Below are 24,085 nucleotides of genomic sequence, written 5' to 3' on the forward strand. Positions count from 1 at the left end.
CGTTTGTATGCCAAAACTGGTTTTTAATATTCTTTCCTCGATATTGTGTTTTTAATCACAGTAAGAAATTTAGAAGATTCCAGTTGCTAAAAAAGGGTTTGAAACTCTGTGTGAAATATATATTCTAATATTTGGGTTTGCTTTTTCATTAACTGACCTTACTTACTTTTCTGATTTACTTCTTTGAATTTGCGTGTGTTTGGGGTTTGTGAAAATGTATTCACTGTTTGCTGTGGATTTGAGCCATTAGAAACAGAATGCGCTAATGGTAAGTTGCACATAAAGGGAGGGGTACAATCTGAAGTGAAATATGGCAGTTGAGTTGATATTAATACAAAATCCTGGAATTTGGAGTTCTGAGTGAATAAAGTGGTACTAGTGATATAAAGGGATGTACTTTAAAGTTTATAATTTTCTTTCTCAGCTATATACTTAAATAGTCATTACTTAGGGGAAACCCTGCCCTCCCTCCCCCCCAACTTTATTTTCATGGAACCAGTTGGTTATAGAAGGAGTTTTTAGACATAAATATTCATCTGGAGAAAATGAGCAATGGGCTGTTCTTGCCAAACATCCTTGGCCTTTCTTACCATTTCAAAGTTTATTGTTTTAAAGTAATTTTTTCATTTCTGTGAGATGTCCGTGATACAAATTTGGCTCTGAAAAAACAACGCTCAAGGCTTTCTTTAGAAAAAACAATCTGATATTGAAAGAATAAACAGATCTTTGCTTTATGTTTGTTTTAGTTTCAAGATGGCGTGGCTTTTAATAGTAGTGCATAAATGCAACCTTAATGCTTGAAGGTATAAAGGTAGATGTCTACATCTAGCTAGTTCCAAGCAAGTTTACTGCCTGTTCTACAATGACTGTGTCTCCTAAAACTGAGATATAACTGGAATTAATAAGAGATAAGAAAGAACCATTGATAGCTGGTGGTGCAACTTTGAACAGAAAATATGAAAAGGAAGTGATGCAGATCATCTTACAAGATGTCCAGTGGAAACAGTTGATAACTGGTATTGTTTTATTTTGATGATCATTAATTTCTTTGTGGTTTCACATTTCTTTGTAACATTTTGTGGTGTTTTCACTTTTCTTCTTTTTGGAGGAGGCAATGGTGGTTGAGGTAGTTAGGTAAGGAAAACAGGAAAAAGAAGAGGAGAGAAGTTTATCTTTGCCTTTAATGCCTTCTCTTCAAAAACATTTTTAAAGTAAATGCCTTGTACTGGAAACCCAAAATTGGACACAGTATTCTGTCCGTGGTTTCTCAAGTGTCAAACAGAGGACATAATCACCTTCCTTGACCTGCTGGCTACACCCTTGCTAGCACAGTCCAGTATGCAGTTGCTGTCTTTGCTGCAAGGGACCACTGCTTGCTCATATTCAACTCCTTGGCCATAAGGACCCCCAGGACCTTTTCTGCAGAGCTGTTTCCTAGCCAGTGAGCACCCAGCCTGTACTGGTGCATGTCGATACTCTGTCCAAGATACAACTTCATGTGGCTCCTGTTTGCCCATTTCTCCAGCATGTCAAAGTCCCTCTATGTAGCAGTCCTGCTTTCAGTATTTTGACTGCTCCCCGCAATTTGGTGTCATCTGTATATTTGCTGACAGCACACTCTGTCTTATTGTCCAGCTCCTTAGAGAAGTGCTAAACAGTATTAACTCCAGTAGGCCTCCCAGAGAGATGCCACTAGTAACTGCCTGTAAGTTGGATTTTGGAGCAGTGATCACTCCCCTTTATGTCTCGCAGTCCAGCGGGTTTCCCACCGACCTTATTGTCGACTTACCCAGTCTGGATTTCTCCAGGTTGGCTTTAAGAACTCTGTGGGAGACTGTGTTGAAGGCCTTGCTAAAGGTAAGAAACATCAACTTCTCTCCACTTACATTTAATCACAGAAGACAGTAGCTTGTTCAGGCATGACTTGACCTTGATAAATCTGTGATGGTTGTTCCCAATAATTTTTTTTTTGTCCTTCATCTGCTTGGAAATGACTTCCAGGAGGATTGGCTCTGCAGTCTTTCTGAGGGCTGGGATTAGCATGACCAGCCTGCAGCCGAGCCTCAGGTCCTTCTTCTTGCCATTAATGAAGATGTATGTGGCATTTGGTTTTTCCAGTCATTGGGCATTGCCTCCAGTCACCATGACCTCAATGTGATGTCATCCAACTCCATTGCCACCGTTGGTTGCATCTCATCTGGTCACAAAGATTTGTGTACATAAAATTCTATGAGATGCCCCCTAATTTGATCTTTCTCTACTCATTTCCAGGCACTCAGTGGGAGTGATTTAATTGTACAGAAAAATACAATTGAGTGGAAAAAATTAGAATATATATATTTCTGTTTGATACACTTAAAACCAGAAGTCATTTAAATTTATTAGTAAATTTTGGATTGTGAAGACCGTGAAATTGACATAATTCTGCCTGGTCAAATCCGTAAAGAGGCTGACTCCTGTGACATGGCAAATTTCCAGCTGATGTCAACTTTGAAGTAAATGAGGATTCCTTTTGAGGAAAAACAGCAGGATTTGGATTAAAATATTTATTTATGATTGATAAATGAAGTCCACCTGGTGTCCAGAAAAAGAGAGCAGATGATGCAAGAAAAATCAGTTTGAAAGTCCCTCATTCATTTCAGTTCTGTATAACATTTTATTTCAGATTAAAATACCTCCCAAACCCAAAGAAATCTTTGCATTGACTGAAAAATTTTAAGAATGTATTACCGATAACAAAATAACAGTAGTTGTTACTCATGTATTAGAGGCTAATTTGGAATGAAGAGCAATACCAACTTTGCATTTAGGTGTAAGAAATTAACTTTTTTTGCATGAACTTTCCACATTTTGATTTCACGAGGATTGTAAGTGCCACCTTGTGGACAACGTTATTAATCTTGTGCTCGTTACAGGACACAAATTGTTGAGGTAGGATAGTACAATTTAGTTTCAAGTTATGTGACAGAAATCAGGTATGTTTTCTTTGGGGATTGGAGGGTTTTGATTTATTATGTTTTCCAGTATTGTCAATTGATAATCTGAGACTTCACCTTCTTAATTAGCATGTGAGTATTCTGTAAGAAATCTCTGAAGTCAAAGAACATACTACCATTGGCTTCAATGGCTGTGAACAAAGCCAAACTCTACTAGTCTTACTGTGGAGTCTTACTACTTCATGATTTTTGCAGTTCTGGCTGAAATACCTTTGTTGGTCACTTTCAGATCCTGAATGCTAGCTTGTGTGGCTCACAGATCTGGTTCGAATGGCAATTTGTTACATAATACGTAGAGTTCTACTAAGGACTGTGAACTGCAGAAAAACAGATCTTTTAGTTCAGAAGTTTCCCATTTTCTCAGCTACCCAAGCTCTAGGTTCTCTTCAGATTCTCTCTAACAGTCACCAGATAGCCCCACCCTATTTGAGACGAGACCAAGCATTTGTTCCCAGTAGCATTAGATGATACAGCCTTTTGTTTAGTAATTTAGAACCTTTCAAGGATCACTTTTTTTTTGTCAAATCTTTTAATGTTCCTAGATTAAGAAGAAAAAACTGTCTTTTCCCATAACTTTAAAAAGAATGTAGGAGCATGCAGGAACAGATATGTTCTACCTTTATTTTCTTCTTATCACACGTTACTAAGAGCTTCAAGACTGTCTAGGTTTTAAACCACTGTTGGTTGTAGTGTTACATTCTGACATACAGTAAAATGTAGGTAATAACTGCACAGTGCAAAGTCCCCCTGATTAGGGGAAAAATTGAAGTTGTGCATTTTCTGCTTACTTTAATTGAGAGAGTTGTGGCTTATCTAAAGCAGTATGGATTTGCTTATTTGGGGTTTCTTTATTCAGTAAGCAAGCTGCGTTGCTCAAAGCAGGCAATCTCTTTTTCCTTTGACTGGAACTTAGAGCAGTGGGGTAGTTTGACAGCCAGAGAAAAAAGAAATACTAATTTGGTCAACAACAAGGGCATGCTGATCCATAGGAGAAGGTGAATCTGGAGCTGAGAATCACATCAAACCAGGCCGACGCTGGCCTTCCCAAAAAGGTTGCATGTCCCCAGTTCCTGGGCAAAAGTAGGGCAGGTCTGCTGATGGTTGCCAGACTTAGCCAACAGTGTAGATGTCAAGGCCAGTCTCTAACAATGAGCTAGATCCTATGTCAAGCCAGACAATCAAGTCAGCAGGTCAGGACCAGGGTCAGAATCAAGTTGGTACATGACCTGGCACGGGTGTACGGGCAGTGTAGCTCAGACCAGTGGGGAGACCCTGATATTAGAGGCACCTTCTGGGGAAAAGTAGGGTAGGAGGCATCTCAGCTCTGTGGTTCAGGGCCAGATGGCTGCGTTATGACAGTCAGCCTTGAGCCTGGGCAGCTAACCTCCCAAGGGTGGTACACAAGATCTGAAACAGGGAGTAAACAAAACTCAGCTTTGTCTTGTACAGAACCTGGGAAACCAGGCTTAAGAGGCTTTATCCCGCAGCTGCCAAGCTCTTGTTGTAGTGTTCCTGGATGCCTTCCCAGGGAGTGGAACGCCAGCATTTCTAGCTGGTCCTACTCTGACTACCAGATGCGGCTGCAGCACTGAAATCTCAGAGGTGCTCACACTGTGTTTAGGAAGCAGGAAAAAGAACCAGTCTGCCTTCCTGGCTGAGCCTGCTTTCGTAATGTGATCCTTACACTTCGCTCATGTTTTGTGATGTGGGCTGATTCACCAAACCATATTACCTGACCTATATTGACCTGTTGTTGATTTAACTGGAACAGAACCTAAGCAGCTTCAGGGCCAGAACTGGAAACCTGAAATGAGCCAAAAAACGTTCTGGTTTCACTTTTTGCTTCTCTGGTGAGTTGTCTTTTGTGTTTAGTTTCCCAAGACTTTATTCAACTTAATTATTTGCCCAATTTTCTCGTTTTCAGTTGCAGTGATGGGCATGATTCCCCAGTTCTTCCCATTCTCAATGACAGTTTTTCTTAGCTTCCACAGCTGTGATGAAGGCTGCGTGTTAAATTATGTCAATGTTTCTGTGTTGCACTGGTGACCAGCAGAACTTGCTGCCTTTTTGTGGGATCAGTGAAGAAGGAATGGATTCAAAATGGGTCTTCAAATCAAAAGAACTCTAATAGATTGACTTTCTCAGAAGTTTCCTTGTCTAAAGGCTGGACTGGATTACATATGCACATCCAGATGTTGTCATACCCAAAAGGATATTTGATGGATGAATAACAGATCGATAAAACAGCAGAGCTTCTGTTCAGATTTCATACTTTATTAAACATGGGTGTAGTGTTTGCTAAATTAGTTTAAATCTTGTAGCAGTTCTTAGAGACTCCTGAGCTACACCCTGTAGTTAGTTACACTTCTGTTTATGTGAGAGAGAATGTAAATGACAAATAAAGGAGACAGTGTGCAGTTTGGCCTCGGGACCATATGTGCAAACTTTTGTTTCAAAAATTGCAAACAAGTTCTGTGAACAGATGACAGAAAGGTGAACAGGTATCAGCACTAAAAATGCATGTGAAAGCCTCTCAGACTTACTGAGGGAAAGCACAGCTAGCCTCCGAGACAGCAACACTGGCTCAGTTCTTAAAAGCTTTGAAGGCGAGATCTTAATGAGGGAACTAGTGTGTAAGGGAATGCCCCAAAAGGCAAATATTTACAGCTTTAGCGTGAAGCCTCTGTCACAGACAAGAAAAAAGTGTTGTGTATTATAGACAACAATGTGTACGTACTAAGTGCTTTGCTAATAAGTCAATAGCAGTGTTTGCAGGTGTGAATTGAACTTTGAGGTGGGTAAACCTGTTTGGTAAATTTGGCTTGATAAAACAAATCTGCTGGTCGTGACTACAACGCCAATGATGGTTTCCAGTGGCAAAAGTGTGAAAGAGATTGTGGTATCCATAATGCAACCACCAAGTATAAAAGGCCATTGGTGATAGCATTAAATTTTTTTTTCTTCCCGTCACCTAGCTTTTTGTAGTTGTCCTCATGGGCTTGAGGTTTGTTTAACATACCATTAAAGTTGAGGACTAAACAGTAGAATCATAAACCAACTGAGAAAATGGACCATGTTGTGTTCCTTCAGAGTTCAAGACCTTTATAAGACTAGATACAGACAAAGAGTCCCCATGGAGACCTCCAAGTTCCTGGCTGAGGTGAAAGGGCTCTGAAAGGCCATTAATCATGCTGTATTTGTGGTGCAATGAATCCCACAGCTTTAAGTTGAAAATGCCCCACATTTACAATGGGCTGGGAAGTAAATTGTGATTTCAGCAGGCTATTCCTGCTGAATCAAGAACAGTAAATTGTACTTCCTCTTGTATCTTTTGTAGATGGCCTTTCACTGGAGACTAGAGCTGATTCCTAGGCCCAACTCCCACTGATTTCAAAGGGGGCCTTCCCACTGATTTCAGTGGGATTTGGATCAAGAGTAACTGATGTGATACAAGTATGTTTCTCCATGAAGCAGATATTGTTGGACAAATTTTGGAATATCTGACACATCTCACACATACTATGCTTATATGGGGAGGGGGGTGGAGGGGAATTAGAAGAGATTCAGAAGAAAGAGTACTTACTAATCCTTTCACAGCTCCCTGCGTATTTTTGGGTCAAGAACCCATTGCTTTCACTCAGCTGAGTGTGTCTGGACCATGGTCGCTGATTGAGAGGTTTTATGTGAAGGTAATGCACAATCTTTTAACACAATTGCACTAAAAGGGAGCTAAAAAAGAAAAAGGCCCCGTGTCCACTAGATGTTACATCATGAGAAGATCTGGAATATTCAAAGAAGGAGAGTTGGCCACTAAGTGCAACTGACTGCTGGTGAGAAAATAAAACACCAACTTTTGGAGCTGAGCAAGCTTTATGCTGTGACTGACTTCATCCCTGCATGGTTTTTGAACAGGAAGGAGAAAGAAAAATTTAAGGGCTGAGGAGGAAAAGCAAGGAATTCCTGTAAAGGTGGAGGGCTGAGTGCTTTCTGAATGTGTAATGGAGCAGACCTGTGTTTTCTGGCAACTTCTGCTGCGTAAGACATCAATAGAATACCGTAGGAGGGAAATCCCAGACGTCTGGTAATTTCACAAGCCCTTTAAGTTGTAGCCCCAAATGTCCCGTGTGAAGGTCACTTGATAGCAATAATTCATGCAATGTCATGAAGTAACACATGTAATTTTTGTCAGCAGTTGATGCTATTTTACCTGTACACACTTTTTTCTTTTAAGAGCTCTTAGTTCTGTCATGCTCCTGCCCAAAGGCTTTTAAATTCTGAATGATGGTCTGACTACCACCACATGGGTGCCTCAGAAAATTCATAGGGCTCTCTGACATCGGGTAGGTCAGAGAGGTGGAATTTCAGAATTGGCGACTGCACGACAACATTTCAGCATTGAGCTTATATGTAAAGCAGAGCTCTCTGTTTAAATGAACTAACCTTGGTGCTCAGAATTTGCTGAGAAGTGTGAGAACAGAAAAACTGGTATTTCCCAAAGCCAATAAATAAAATTCAATCATGGCAATGCAATAAAAGCTTTGCAGCGTATGTTCTTAGAGTCATGCAGCAGTGGACATTGCAAAGTACAGTTGTTGAATTCCGTCATTTTAATTTCCTCTTTTGTGGGCTCTCCAAGTAATGTCTGTTTAAAAAATTACAGCGCCTCTAAATAATACCAAAATACTGTTAACTGGAAATGAAAGTGAAGATTTAACAAGACAATAAATGCCTTGTCCGTCTTGAACAAAATGCACAAAGGAAGCAAATAGCACATTTAGGAAAAGTAGATGACTTTTAAATGGTTCCAATGATCTGCGCAAGCATTTAAGGCGAGGAATTAAAATAAAACAAAGCCAAAAAACACCCAACAGCGTTTTCTTCACCAGTACATTAAGTTGAGCAAATATTAGGAGAACTATATTCACAAAGAAGAAACTTTGCAGTTTAATTAGCCCATGTCTGGGCTTGGTTTTGTATTTTTCCTCTTTGTCTTCCTCCTCTTTACATCAGCTGCCTCTCTAGCCATTTGCAGTCAGCTTGAATGGTGGGATTACAGCATTTTCTGTAAACACAAAGGACTGTGTACATGTTCAAAAACATTACAAAGCAGTGGTAGCTAGATCAGCCTGTGTTCTGTATCCATTTGAAATGAAGCATGTTAGCAGCCAAAAGAACAGAAAAAAACACTGTTGAGTCATTGGTGCTCTCGAGAATGTCAGTAGTATATCAATGAGCAGCAACAGGAGGGAGGTGATGATGGTAGAAAAAAAGGAGTAGCTAAGATTGAATCAGTTCTGCCCCCCCTCCCCTGATGCAGTGACAAACAAGGCGTTGCTGTAGCATAAAAATTAGTAAAATGAGTCATAGCGCAAGTATGCAATGGTGTGTTCTCAGGATCAAGAGAGCACCCAGAGGAGCAGCTCTGTAAGTTAGGTGACTGTTCCTCCTGAGGCCTCTTTCAGCTGCGAACATTCCTACAGATTTCAGTGAACGTATCTGGAGTCAATATAGTGTATTCTGGATTTTAAATACTGGAAGCAGAACTTTCTAGAAAGTATTTGTTAATGTTTTTTTCTGTAAGTTAGAATAGAGGAATTTGTATGTTTGTACAAGCAGAAAATACAAGTTATTAGAAGACCATTAGAAATGTAGTGAAGCTGCTAGTGAAGTGCCATTGCTACAGGTCATTGTTCTACAGCTGGAGTCCAGTCAATAATTTGGTTGATGCACAAGCCAGGAAGAAACTAGTGTCATGTTCCCATAGCTGTGTCAGCCCTACAGTGGCAGGGAAAATGAGACTTTTGTCCTGGTTTCTATATCAACAGAGTTTCTAACTTGGTTCCACTTGCAAAGCAATTTCCTTGACGAGTGGCACATCAATAGCTGCTTTAAGTTTGGATATGGGAAACTAAGTTAAAATAGTGGTATAATGGAGGCATGGTCTGGGACTTACATCTGGAAGGAGTTCGGGGTTCTCCCACAGACCTCCAGCATGACTGCAGGTTGTTCTAGCAATCTTATACTTCCAGATTTAAAAGCAATCTGAAAAGGCGGCTGTTTATTCACCCCTTCTCCTGACCTCATCCATTGGTGACTGCTTTGTGGCTGTTGAACAGCTCAATCATCGTCCCGATGTTGGTTGGGACTTTGTTGTGAGTGATGGTGGACTATGGTGTTCAAAGGGTGGCTTGGTAGTCTGCATCTGCATGTGTGGGTTGTACGCTTTTCTTTGTTGGACATCCTGGAGTTTCGTGTGTTTCTGGCAGCTGTATTCTGCTGTGGGATGTGGTGTTGTGACATCTCATGGTGTTGGCTGGGTCAGCTATGCCATGTTCATACGGGGTTTTGGGAATGTCCTGTCTCTAATGCCTAGGTACAATGATGCCTGTAACAGCACGCCCCGACTCAGGCAGTTCTGTGCTTTGCACAAATAAAACCAAATTGTATTCTGAGGAATATAGAGGTTCTAATTCTATGTAGTTACTTTTTTGCTTTTTAATAACTTAAAGGGAGTTCTATCAGATTCAAAATATATGAAGTATCTCCTGTTTATCTAAAAAATGTCTCTTGAGGATCTCAATCTTCCCCCCTAGCCAACTCAAATTTAAGCCTGTATTCTAGAAGTAAATGCCATGTGATTTCTTTGTATGCTGTTTAGCTGCCAACCATTCCAGCTGCCTGTGCACATGCAGCCACAAATTCCTACTTACCTCCAAGCTATACTTAGGCCATAACCAGCATGAAAATTGCAGGACATCAGACCTCTTCCTTGGCTTGCTGATAAAGTGCTTTGTATGTTGTCACAAAACAGAAGCTGATTTCTCTTAGAGATAAGTTGTTTTTTAATGAAACTGTTACAGAAATGTACAGCAGCCTTGGTTTGTAAAAATACAGTTATATTCCTGGTCAGTGAACAAGCCTCTAGGTTAGTATCTCAGCTATTGGGAAGCAGTTTTACAGATTGTACAAATGATTGCCTCACTTGAGTGTTCTGGGGGGCAACACTAAAATTCTAACATGCAAGTTTATTTGTGTCCATTTCGTTACTGGTTGAATTATGAAGCCTGTTTGAAAGGCTTGGAAAGTAAAACCATCAGACTGAATATGGCGAAGGTATGTGACAATGGCAGAAACCCCTCAGACTACCTTAGAAATTTGGCTAGAATATAGGAAGCTGTTTATTAGAATGGAGATGAAAGAAGGTCAAAGATTATTCTCTTAGCAGCAGAACAATGAACAATGCAGGGCAAGGGTTAGTTAGAAAGTTAAGGCTCCAGCATTTGTTAGAAAAGACCAAGAATGATGGAAGAATTGTCTTGTTGTTTACATGCTTTTATCACCTTTCAACTTTAAGTGGCTTTGATATTCCCTTTATTTATCTGTTAAGACGTCTTTCCTGACTTTTCAGCTTTAGTGTGATCATAGATTTTGGGAATGACTTCTTTGTGCTTGAATGAGCGTTTTTTTTATTTTTGGTAGAGCTGAATAAACATGTTTAGGAAAATTACAGAGTTTAGGGGAAAGCCAAATGAAACTAACTTTAAAAACATTTGTAATGTTACCCCCTCATTTACAGTTGTTTTTCTCCTTCATTGTCCTCAGAGATGCCATAGTTTATTTCATTTATTTTGAAAGGAGGGATTAGGTAAATGTAGGAACGTTTTCTTCTATGGACTTCAGTGTCAGGCATGTCTCTGGGGACCTTGGAGGACTTGCTCAAGAGGAAAACTAAGAGAGGAAAACTCGCAACAGGCAGTTTCCACTGACATTGCTATGGATCACTGGAACTTCACTTTCTCTGACAAGTTATAAGTTAAGGCAATGGCAAGCAAAGCACTAACTACTTGTTGTATAGTGCCATGCAGCCAATAGAAGGTAAGAAGATAGCGCAATACTAATTAGTAGCATGATTCAGTGGGAAAATTGTTATATTGCAGTGTAGTCTACCCTCTATGTACTTCATCTGATAGAATATAATAAGAGTAGACCAAGAGCTATAAGGTACTCCATGTTTCTTGTTCTGTACTAGTGAAAATAATCCTATAGACCATGTAGGAGAATGAAAGGAAAACAGTAATGTCTAGGAGAAGGGAGGAGAAGTGGGAGAACTGAGAATCTGATCTCAGATACTGAACTTGCATTGGATTTACTGTTCCCATGCTGTTTGCAGGACAGAATCTTCTCAATAAGAATAACCAATAATGACTGCTCAATAATCTGCAACTGCAGAATTCATCACATGTATCACTGCTGGCCTGTTATGGGTCAATTCCTCCTTTTAGGAAGTAAAGAAACCAGGCTGTGCAGCCTGTAGTGCAGATACGACAGAATAAGCGTAACTGAAGGCAGATGTGCAGCTGTGTAGACATGCACACATTTTATGTATTTCCATTTGTTGCTTATATGGATGAAGAGCACAGTGACTTGCTTTCTTTGTTGTACTGGTGTTTTATTCAAAGTTGTTAGTGTGCATCCTTGGAATGGATTACTCGGGTGCAATTATAAGAAAACACAGTAAGCTACAGAAATAACAAGAAACCTAGAAAAAAATCCACAGGATTTATTAAAAAAGATTCAACTCTTCATGGACCTGAGAAGCACAAAAAGCAAGATAATAGCTATGTTCTGAGAAGACCATGTTTGAGTCATCTACCACGTAACCTTGAAGTTATTACCTATTTACAGATCAGCTTTAAAGCATCTTCTTCCTCTTGTGAGTTTTTTCTGCATCATATAATGGCAGAATTTCAAAATAATGATTTTGGTACCAGTCTATCTTTAATTCTGCTTTATCTTGGCTTGGTTTAAAGTGGTGTTTCTGTATGGTGCAGCATATGCAGATTTTTGGTATGAACACTGAAAATGCCAGGCTCCTGACATGAGGATCAGAGTCTGTGATAGCTAATTAAAGAAAATGCATAGTTAGAACACATTCATCCTGTCTTCCTTATCTGCATGTCAGTGAGGAGCTAAATACAAATTTTGCAAAATCCTGTTTGAGTCCTAGTAAATATTTCTCCTCAAAAATTCATATAATTCTGAATTAATTCTGTAGATGGCTTGCTTTAAATGAGGTCTGTCAAGAGTCATTGAATGGAGTTTGAATGTTAGTGTTACGGCCTTAATATTGATTGGTTTTTGACCATTTTTAGGATATTACAGGGAAAAAAGGCAAGAAGGGAAGAATGTTACTGTAGGGGTGACTTATTTGATAATAGCAGCTAGATGGTGTATATGATAGTGCTAGCTTTATGATTTATCAGCTAGTATTCCTACCTCAAATCCCTCAAATGTCTATCTGATAGAATTTCAAAATACTTTAGCAAAGGGTCCTTGTTAAAGGCTTAAGAATCTGGGCAATCTACTTTATTTCTTGCACTCACTTTTAGGAGAATATGTGCCTGCTGTGTTGAATTTTTTTAGAGTCATGTATCCTGTTTTGGGTCTTAATTCTTGCTTGTTAAAGTCCTTGTAAGTTAACTATGAAAAGTGTCTGTAGAGTATTTACCTTCTGGGTAAACTAAATAATCTGTGCTGCTACTTGCTTGCCCTTAATAAATAAATCTGGTGACTGTGTATGCTCTGTCTTAGGTGGCAGACTGCGTAAGAATAGCTCTTACTCTGTTCACACTTGAATCTCATTCGCTGTATGCCGCGCAATCACCATTCTCTATCTGTTTTCAGTTTTAAATAATGTATTATGAAGACTAATCTATTTCATTTTATAGCCGTGAACAGCACAAATGAAACTAGGTAACAGCAAGTGAGAACTAAATATTAACAGAGAAACATCTAGACACACTTACAGAATGTCTTTTTAAATCTATTTTCAACACAAAATTATGTGACGGGATATATGTGCTGAAGTTAATCATTCCATGTGTTAATAATGCTTCATAGATTACCCATTTGCTTTGGTAGTTTTGTGTCAATGTGCAGATTTTCTTACTCTGACATAGTATTTTTCTACTGTAAACCACAGAATGTTTTTACTAGTTTCTGCTCAGGTACCTGCATACTTAGAAGGCAAAGAGACTCAAGACAGCTAATGTGAGATTTGGATGATCTTACTTTTCTTTTTCCTTAAATGCTGAAAATAATTAATCCTTAGCAATAGATCCAGTATTTTTTTATGAAATATTTCCAGTCAGTGTAATATTTAATAATTCATGTAATCCTACTTCTCTGTGGAAGCTACACGGTATTAAACAGCTTAAATCCTAATATATTCAAATATGAGTTTGAATGATTTGATACTTTATAGAAGAGAAAAAAGGAAAATATTATAATTGCAAATTAGAATTCTGAAAAGATATGATCAGCTAGCATAGCTAGTTTTAATCATCTTGGTATTTCATGATTTTTGCTGGAGTCACTATCAAAGGATATTGAACTGCTCTCGAAGGATGACCAGAAGTATGAGAAAGGAACTATGACTAGTTCTGATACTTTATGTTATACCGCCCTGTAAGACTCATGTACCACGTTTTTCAGAACATGGAGAGGAGAAACAGTGACCTAAAAGTAAAGGCATCATCTCTTGTAGTTAACTCCCACAAATCACTCACAATGCTAATAGTTAATCTCAATACTTCTGTTTATTCCACAGAGCACATGAAAATGTACATGTGTTTTGGTGGCTAAATCAGTAATACCAAGTGGGGGAGATGCAGTATTACTAAGGCAGAACAGCAAATACGATGACTCCCATGAAGCTCTGTTTCATAGGACAGAAGCACGTAAAACTTAATTAGCAGTAGCCTCAGCAATTTGTAGAACTAGGATTTATTGATAATATACAGTGTTAAAGCAAGTCTCACGCCAGTAACCAGAATCTGGGCAATCTACTTGGTCGAGGAGGACTGTGTGAGGGATCGCTTAAGCGATCTGGACGTCCACAAATCCATGGGCCCCGACGGAATGCACCCACGAGTGCTGAGGGAGCTGGCGGATGTCATTGTTGAGCCACTCTCCATCATCTTTGAGAGGTCCTGGAGGACAGGAGAGGTGCCCGAGGACTGGAGAAAGGCCAACGTCACTCCAATCTTCAAAAAGGGCAAGAAGGAGGACCCAGGGAACTACAGGCCAGTCAGCCTCACCTCCATCCCAGGAAAGGTGATGGAGCAGATTATCCTGGAGGCCATCATCAAGCAAGTGGAAGAAAAGAAGGTTATCAGGAGTAGTCAGCATGGATTCACCAAGGGGAAATCATGCCTGACCAATCTGATAGCTTTCTACGATGGCATGACTGGCTGGGTAGACGAAGGGAGAGCTGTGGATATTGTCTACCTCAACTTCAGCAAGGCTTTCGACACAGTCTCCCATAATATCCTCATAGGGAAGCTCAGGAAGTGTGGGCTGGATGAGTGGTCGGTGAAGTGGATTGAGAACTGGCTGAATGGCAGAGCTCAGAGGGTTGTCAGCGGCGCTGAGACTAGTTGGAGGCTGGTGACAAGTGGTGTCCCCCAGGGGTCAGTACTGGGCCCAGTCTTGTTTAACTTCTTCATCAACGACCTGGATGAAGAGTTAGAATGTACCCTCAGCAAGTTTGCTGATGACACCAAACTGGGAGGAGTGGTGGATACACCGGAAGGCTGTGCTGCCATTCAGCGTGACCTGGATAGGCTGGAAAGTTGGGCAGAGAGGAACCTGATGAGGTTCAACAAAGGCAAGTGCAGGGTCCTGCAGCTGGGGAGGAACAACCCCATGCATCAGTACAGGCTTGGGGTGGACCTGCTGGAGAGCAGCTCTGTGGAGAGGGACCTGGTTGTCCTGGTGGACGACAGGTTGACCATGAGCCAGCAGTGTGCCCTGGCTGCCAAAAAAGCCAATGGGATCCTGGGGTGCATCAAGAAGAGTGTGGCCATCAGGACGAGGGAGGTTCTCCTCCCCCTCTACACTGCCCTGGTGAGGCCTCATCTGGAGTACTGTGTCCAGTTCTGGGCTCCCCAGTTCAAGAAAGATGAAAAGCTACTGGAGAGAGTCCAGAGGAGGGCTACAAGGATGGTGAGGGGACTGGAACATCTCTCCTACGAGGAGAGGCTGAGGGAGCTGGGCTTGTTCAGCCTGAAGAAGAGAAGACTGCGAGGGGACCTAATATATACTTACAAATACCTGCAGGGTGGGTGTTAGGAGGATGGGGCCAAGCTCTTTTCAGTGGTGCCCAGTGACAGGACAAGGGGCAATGGGCACAAACTGAGGCACAGGAAGTTCCGTCTGAACATGAGGAAGAATTTCTTCCCTCTGAGGGTGACGGAGCACTGGAACAGGCTGCCCAGGGAGGTTGTGGAGTCTCCTTCTCTGGAGATATTCAAGACCTGCCTGGACAAGGTCCTCTACAACCTACTGTAGGTGGCCCTGCTTCGGCAGGAGGGTTGGACTAGATGACCCACAGAGGTCCCTTCCAACCCCTACCATTCTGTGATTCTGTGATTCTGCTGCCCACTTAACTTCTTCCGTGGTATTTTAGGCCATGCACCTTGCTTGATTACTCTTCCCATGTTCCCTTGCCGAACATTTCTTCAACAGCTGGATTGGTTGTAGTACATCTGTAACTGTCCCTGACCCTTTTCTTAGAGTTTTTTACTTAAGTATTACTTCTAGTAAACATTTTATTCTACTGCCTTCTAGCCCCATAGATGGCTAGACTCTAAATTACTTACATATTACAACTTTTAGCTAACTACCTGTCAATATAACTGATTTTTTAAGTTAATGGTGTTAATAGACTACAACTCGTAACTGTGGCTTTCCTATCTGATAATACAATGCAGCTAAAGCAACAGAAGCAAGTTGTATTATTTATTCCACTCTACCACATAGATTGCAATTTTTACTAGAATCATTTAGTACTGGAATTATAACATCTGTTTTCCATTTTAATGATCAGCACTTCATGTTTGCAGATGCTTGGCACCAGCCCCGTTCTGTTGTATAAATAGTCCTAAACCCCTGTTAAGTCCACCACTGAATATTTCATCTAGATTGTCCCTTGTTTCTCTCAAGGGTTTTTATTCAAATTAATTTTGGCATACAGTTGGCTGTAATTCTTCAACAGTGTCTTTCATGCTGACTTGTAACTTAAGAGTTCCTTGAACCTCTTTGCAAAAATAGTTGAGCAATACAGAAGATGTATAGATAGTGCAAGTTGAAAGTACCGCTTCTAAGAAACAACACTTTTCAAGAAAATGCTTTAAGGGACAGATGTGTTCTAGACCTTCTCATATTGATAGCTAAGGAACAGCTTGCAGTAGTCCTGTCCACAATCCTTTTGGTGGGCAGGATGCATTTACCGTTGTCTTCTCATTCATCTCATATTCACAATGCTAATATTTCTAAATTCATAGTAGGAATGTTGTGTGGGATGTGGCTTGAAAAGTGACATTACTTTTGGATTCCTTAAATGTGTGATGAAAACATGATGAAAACCAACTTTGAATTCTTCATTGACTGAGGACGCCTTTCACCATTGTGAAGAGTGTATTAGGCTGTGAAGTTGGGCGTTGGTGTATTTGGCACCTGCTTTACATCTCATCCTTCCAGAGTTGTATAAGGAGACTCGCTGAGTTTTTGGGCCTATCTGCTTATCTGGAAAAACTTCAGATCTTTATATCTCTTGACATAGTTAAGACTTATTCATGTTCCCACAGCAAATACTGGAAAGAACACTCATAGTGGATTCCAGTTTGTATCACTTGTTTCCTTAACATCATTTTTTCATGCTGATATATCACAGTGTATTAGGCACTGTGATAAGAGGATTTGTTTTCTGGGTATACATGTGCTTAAGTGTAATAAATACCACATAAGTTAGAAGTTGGTTCATATTTTCATATGAATGTACATTAGCTAGGTAGCAAGGTGGTACTTCTCAAATTTATAGTCATAACAGAAAAAAAAAAGAAAAATGCTGAATTATCTATTCAGTACAGTGCATGGATTCTACATTTTTGGTTAAATATGGGTGAGTTCTGTTTACGAGCCTAGTTCTACAAGGATGACTAACATTCCAAATCTCTGCACAGCTTCAAGCAGCTGTTTGAAAGCAGAAGGAACACAGAATCAGCTTGCCAGAAAGGTGTTTCTTTCATCTTCCCAAATGACGCTGGACAAGGACCCAGGACATCACAAGTGTTGAGTCCTGGACCAGTAACAGGTGTATGATCCAGTGTGTCATGAGCTGTCAGTGCTAGAAATCGATGCTTTATACAGTTAGAGAGTCCCGTAGAACACGTGGGACACACACTTGTTATATCATATCCTTGCTGGATCTGGAAATACTAGAGAGTACACAGTCTTTTTTGTATGTCTGCCTAAACTGTCTTAAGCAAATGTCAGTGTTTTCTAGAATTTATTGGCTATAACTGGCCTCTTCTTCTGAAACCTATGCAATATTCATCTTTAAAGCACACCATTTCCATGGAAGCCTCAGTAGACACCGCAGTAAAGATTTTTAAGATTTCTTTGTACGATTGTAATCTGTTGCTAAACACCTGTTCTGTTGGTACGTCAAATGCATATATGAGTGCACTCTCTGTAATAGATATCATTTCTTTATATCTTACTATTTATTGTATTTATTATCTTACTTATCTTGTGTTATTTATTTATTATCTTATTATTTGTCTTGCTTAAATACTTGTGGTTCTGTGGCTTTTTCCTCATTGTCAGTTGCTGGTTTCAGATTAGAACTTTGTCTCCACTAATTCATTCTTTGTATCTTTCTCAGTTGTTTCTGTGAAAGAGCATTTAAACATTACAGGCACTTTTGTGACAGGGGCTGCTTTTACCATGTATGGGAAGAAATCCAAATAGTACAACCAAAGATTGACAGCTGTTTTGTGTGTCAGTCAACGTTTGACTAAGAATGACATGTGAGTTTCAAACAGGTTTGGTATTTGTTCCGTACAAAGGAATCCCATTTGTACTTATTGGTTGTGTTTCTTCTGTGAGAAGTAGTTCTGTTCAAACTGACCCACAGTAGTTCTGCATTATGGTCTCAATGAATAAACCACACTTTTCTCTATTCTGTTTGCTAAGAGGAAGAAAATTGTATTAACCTGTGTGGGACTCAGTAGTGATGGAGAACACAGTTAAATATTTATGCTAGCAATTCATATTGTGTAATACCTCATACTTGAAAGGATTCTCTCCGTGAACAAGTTGCTGGCCATGGAAATTCTCTGAAAGTCACTGTACAACATCGGCTGATGCTAAGTACCACTACATTTCCATCCAAAAAATATGTGGTAGAAAAAATGTAAATACTCTCAGCAAATATCGTTCAAGGAGGACTAGGACAGAAATGAATCAGTCATTGGGCCCAGCTGTCTTACATTTAGATCACTCGCATTTTCTCAGATTGTTTTAGCGGGTCTGAAATCATATTGTATGATTTGGTAGAGAGACACATGTAATTCCTGTGTTTAAGCAAATGCATTACTTTCATAGAATCACAGAATCATAGAGTGCTTTGGGGTGGAAGGGATCTTTAGAGGCCATCTAACCCAACCCCCTTCAACTCAATCAGGTTGCTCAGAGCTCCGTCCAGCCTGCTTACTTTGTTAGTAATAAAATGGATTTTGAGGCAAAATGCAAAAATTGAACTCATACATGATTTTATAATTTGCGGCAAGCAATGCAAATACAAGATGTTAACCCAAATGTTTCTGTTTGAATCCAAAATCTCTTTGAAATCAGCAACAATCTGTTCACACTAGATTTGTTAGGATGGAACAGATTTTTAGCTAGCAGGTTATCCCGCTGTGAAACACAGAGTGCTTGGGAAACTTCTGCATTCTCTTGCTTCATGGCTACAAACAGGTATCATTGTCAAGCTCCATATGATCCTGGCAGTGATGAGTTAGATGGTTCTATCTGTGTTTCTTGGATAGTCATGAAAAAGATGTTGGGTGTTAAATATTTATATTGGAACTAAGCAGACTCTGGCTTGCAGTTTAGAACATTTTTCACAGCAAGGGCCAAGCGTTGATGTTGGGAATAGGAAAGAAAGAGAGCGATGCCAAGGCATAAGATACTCCCTAGGTTGTAAGTTGGTGTATCAAAAAATTCTTTTTCTTCCCCTTCTTACTTGGATATTTACTTCCAGTAAAGACCATAAAACAATAACTAACAATTTTTTCTTCTATAATTGTACAAGAATTTGGACGTATTTTTTACAATTTGAAATAATAGAACAATGTTATTTATTTTGAACATTTTCCGTGAAATTGCTGCTTTTCATGAAATGTGATAGGCTTCTGTTCTGCTGGCTCATGTAATATTTCATTCTTATCTGAGTGAGAAGGAGAAGTACTTTTTTGCATGTGCCAGTTAATTATGTAGGTAGATTATAAGTGTTCATCATAGATGTTATTTAAAGTCTGTAAATACAAAAAAGCAAGGTCAAAGAATAGAAATGTTTCTGTGAAAGAGGAGATAGTCTCTGCAGTATGTACACTTTTAAAGTGCAATAAGTTGGAAAGATTTTTTTTTTCTGGCTGGTGTCAAATCTTTAACTTTTTTTCTGCCCTTTAATTTACATTACTTTAAATAATTTAATTTTTTCTTAAACTGTCCTGTCCAAGTGGGTGTTACTGAGTGGGTGGATCATTTATATAGCTGTCTAGAAGTAGTATAAAGACTTTTTAGAAAGTTCTTTTGATGAGAATAGACTCAGTGCTCAGTTTTCGAGGAGATTAAGAAGATACTTTATACATGAAGTAGTTCTGCTTTTGGAAAAAGCCCATTTGGGATCATAACAAAATCATAGCTCTTCACCTCTTTTCTGACTAGCAGCTACAGGAACTATGTTGTGAAGAGCTTCTTTTCGTTCAGCTGAGGAGGGTGTAATCAGCAATAACCAATGTGTTAGTGTTCTTTGGCGTTTCCTGGCAGTTTTGGTAACAGGCTGTAAAAACCTGTCGGCTAACTTGAAATCCCGAAGTCTGTGAACCCTCTGTTTTTTGTTACCTTTTTGCATGCAGAAGAACAAGGGAGGAAATTTTTGAAATGCTAATTCACAAAATCTTTCTGGGATTGAATGTTCTGTGAAGGTCACACTGTCCTTGGTTGTTATGTCCAAAGTCTGCAGTTGTAAGATCTTGGAAAAAGAAATCTTATTTTATTTTGCAGAGCATTGGCTGTGATGACTACCTGGGTTCAGACAAGGTGATTGACAAGTGTGGAATATGTGGAGGGGACAACACTGCTTGCAAGGTTGTGTCTGGAGTTTTCAAACACACGCTAACAAATCTGGGCTACCACAAGATAGTGGAAATTCCTGAAGGAGCTACTAAAATCAACATTACCGAGATGTCAAAGAGCAACAACTATTTAGGTAAGTTGGATCTCAGTGAGTAAAGCGTTCTTTGTGTGTTAGTGCAACTGGGTGGAGGTTGTGCCAGGAAAGGCCTTATAAGCAGTGTGAAATAGATGTCAAGAACAAGAGAGGAAAAATAAAACCTTTTTTTTTTTATAACAGGCGTTTTGATCAGAACTGGCAGTTTGTAATTCTGGCTTGATCTCGCATGACAAACACCATAGACCTGTTACCATCTGTTTCCCTGTCCATCTGACCTGGCTTTGGTGTTTCCAACTAGTTGGTTCTGCTGTGGTGGTTATGCTTCCCACATCGTTAACCTTCTCTGAGCGGTTAAGAGTCCAACCAAGCAGCGTGCTCATTGATGTGAAGTGTGTCAAGGCTGCTTGAGGAGAAAAGAGCTTCATCTGCCTAAAACTGTTGGTTCTTTTAAAGTCAACGTATATCAAAATTGCGTTGAGATAATGTGATACTGAGGTGGGATCTGCAGAATGCAAGGCTGTTTGTACAGCTCTTTATTCTGAAGCAGGTCCTTAATTCAAAACCATAGAGGATCCTTGAATATTTGTATTAATGTCATAGCATGTTGTGATATATTTTTAGATCTGTCTGGTGTGCTGCAAATTAGAGATCATGGGGAATTTCTGCAGATCTGTGTCTGTCTTGTGTGCATTTGTGCCATTCCTATTGTAACCTCTCATGTTCCCAGGTTACAAAGCCCTTAGTTTGCCTACATTTGTGTTTCTGTTTTGGAGCCAATTCTGCTGAGTGGACTGGAGAGTCTTCTCTCTTTTACAAATCTTAACCAACTCTGTTGGTTAAGATTTGTAAAAGCTGCCTCTCGCCCTGTAATTTCTGTTCACCTGTCAGTCTATCCGTATACCTGTCTTAAAGATTACCACAGCAAATAATAAAAATGGAGCTACGCGAGGCCTTTCTTGCTAGCTTGGTGTAGTTGTTACTCAAACTATCTAGCTGTGCTGGAAGCCTGAAGTCCCAGTACTCTGGTTTGACAGCTGCTTTCTCTCACTTATGGCTAGTAAGCATCTCAGCTACGGCTCAAATACAAGAACAGAAAGTGCACGTTACTGAACTGCTCTGCTCCTCTTTTCTGCTTTCTTCTTAGTTTCTGCTGGAGCTGTAACTTATTCTACAGAAACATTTGCATGTAGATGGGAGTTTAATGTGGGGAACAGTCCGAACTGTAATGTGAACTCCATAATTTTACCAAAAAAGTAACTTTTCATAAGTGATGAAATAATAGAAACTATGCACAATCCAAGAAGCAAAATGTTCTGGACCTCTTGTAGGGTGATCTTACCAGTTCTCATTTGTTGTGGTTTCATCCAAATGTATTTTTGATACCTTATGTACACCTGTATGCACTAGCACTCTTTTTTTCATGTGAACACTTTGTATAGCATCCATCAACACTAGCTTGTTGGATGACAAAATAAAACAATAATTCTGTCTAAAGAGCTTCCATAGATACTTGCACATTCAGTAGAAAAGAGTGAAAATGCAGCTTACTTGGCAAGACAGTGGAAGTAGCCACATTACTAATATATAAAATCATGGAGTTGCGTTCAATTTTTCTGTCAGATTTACATGCCAGCATTTTAAAACAGCTGGCAGAAAAATTCCCTGAACTATATTAAAATGTCCTGAGCCAGTTGAACATTTTTGGAATGGGCAGGACAGAAAAAGAGTAACATTTTTTGCTTAAAAATAACCAGGCTGTTGGCATGTATAGGAAAGTGGCAAAGTTTTTCTTTCCCATGCTACTTTTTATCTCTTTATCCCCTGAGTTCTTGGTTTATGCTATCATCTTTTCTTTTTTGGGTTTTTTTTTTTTTTTTTTGGGGGGGGGTGTGGTTTTTTTAATCTGTTTCATGTGTTTCATTTTAAAGCTGCTGGTATAGATTTAGTTTGCTAAATTTACCGGCTCCCTCCCGTTATGAATTCTGGAGGCTGTAGTTCCAGCTAGAAGGACTCCAGCTGCTCTGCTTACACCGTTACACGATAAATTCTGTTTTCTGAGGCAGTGAGTTGCACCAGGACAGGAATGAACAGGTTCTAACAGATCAGAAAACTGAAACTAGAGAAAGGTTCATCAAGCAATTTATTGGACGAGTGGGAGGTTGATTTTTGGCATACTGGTGGTCACTAATTTCTCACTGATAAAACAACAGTGAGTGTTTAGATGTGCACCTTTTTATAGAGCACGTAACACTGGTAGAGCTGGGAAGCTTGAAAACTCAGATCTGGTATTTACTGTTTTTTCTATATTTATGGTCGTAAGCAGAAGTCTTGAACTTTAAAAAGAAAATAAAAAAAAATCTTAAACTCCTTCTTATGCTGCAGCAGCAAAAAAACCAACCCAACAGCCATTCCTTTAAGCAAGTAGTTGAGTGTTTTGCAAAATGGAAGTTTTAGGTCCGTGTTCTGTCGTAGTCCAGCTGTAGCCATCAGAGCTGCTTGTAAGCAACATTCTGTTTGTTGCAAGGAGCACAAGTTAGTTGCTTTTGGTTTTCCATTTACTTTGCACATTTCATGGTTTCTTCAATGCAAAATCATGAGTCAGCTCAAGGTCGCTAAAATGTTTTTGGAAGATGACAGCAGATGTTTCTGGGAACCAGAGTTATCCTGCTTGTCCCTGTTCAGGAGACTGTCTTGAGTTCTGTGTGGCTTCCTTCCACAATGTTCACAAAGCTTCACACCTCTTCACTGTTTTGTCAAAAGTACTGAGCAAAGAGGCAATCGGGAAAGCGCGTTTTCACAAGGAGGTATTTCTGTAAAATCAGGAGATGCTGGAAAACACAGGCAAGAGTGTGAGGGTTCGTACCCAAAGAGTTTTAAACTCAGCTAAAAGTCATCCAAACATTTGAAAGCTTCTCCAGACTGCTTTTGTAAACTTTTTTTGTAGTAATCTATTGCTCATTATTGCAAAACTTGTGATCCTCATAAAAAGAGTAATTCTAATGATGGTGCTGAATATGATGGTAGCTTATTAAGGTTTATGAATTTTAAGAATGGCATTTTTGGTTTTTGCACATAAGTTGGAGTGATTGCAGAATAAAATCTGTAAGTTCTTGCTACTTGAAAACAGTAGACTTCTGTTAAAAGAAAAAACAGGACAGTGATGTATGAAGCTTTCAGTGTTTCTGGAACATGTCATTATCTCGGTAGAATGTTCAGATTGAAGGGGATAGTCTATTTCAGTGGTTGTTCAGCTGGTTGTTCACGTAACTTAAAAATTAACTTTTCACAAAAACTACAAAATCATAGATTTCTTGTGCATCTAGTGACCTATACTATTTTATTTCTGTATACCTAAAAAACCTTCAATGACATTGCTTCTGTTTTCCTCTGCTTATGTTTTCTTTCTTTGGGTGTTCTCCTGTTTCTGAATGAACGAATTTCATACAGCACAAGCATCATCTTTTCTTCTCCCTCTCCCCTTCCCCCTCCCCATTCTTTCAGGTTTTTCATTTCTTGAAGATCTTTTTTGTAGGAAGAGTGTTGATCTGATAAAGGAAAAAATATTGTAACAGTCAAATTGAGAATGGCCTGCGACATTAACTGGTGTTTCTTAGTGAGCCAAAATGAACTACCTCTGAGAGAACCATAAGGCAGATAAGAAATTTCCCAGGAAATATCTTGTATCTTTTCTTGTGTGTGTGTTCGGAAAGAAAGCAGTCCAGTTTTGGACTGCTAAATAATAGCGATTAAGAACTATGAATAATATATTAATCAGTCTGCATATTTA

The 24,085-nt window shown here is 39.5% G+C and overlaps 1 protein-coding gene across 2 annotated transcripts in view; it reads left to right on the forward strand.

Annotated features, from left to right (window-relative positions):
- Positions 1–24,085, forward strand: part of THSD4 (thrombospondin type 1 domain containing 4) — a 346,319-nt gene that overhangs the window by 249,878 nt on the left and 72,356 nt on the right. For both annotated transcript variants that reach the window (XM_075431701.1, XM_009935778.2), the window contains one exon: positions 20,130–20,334. In XM_075431701.1, the coding sequence (XP_075287816.1) occupies positions 20,130–20,334 (205 nt within the window). The remainder of the gene's footprint in view (positions 1–20,129; positions 20,335–24,085) is intronic.

Source organism: Opisthocomus hoazin, chromosome 10, assembly GCF_030867145.1.
Source record: "Opisthocomus hoazin isolate bOpiHoa1 chromosome 10, bOpiHoa1.hap1, whole genome shotgun sequence".
Lineage (NCBI taxonomy): Eukaryota > Metazoa > Chordata > Aves > Opisthocomiformes > Opisthocomidae > Opisthocomus > Opisthocomus hoazin.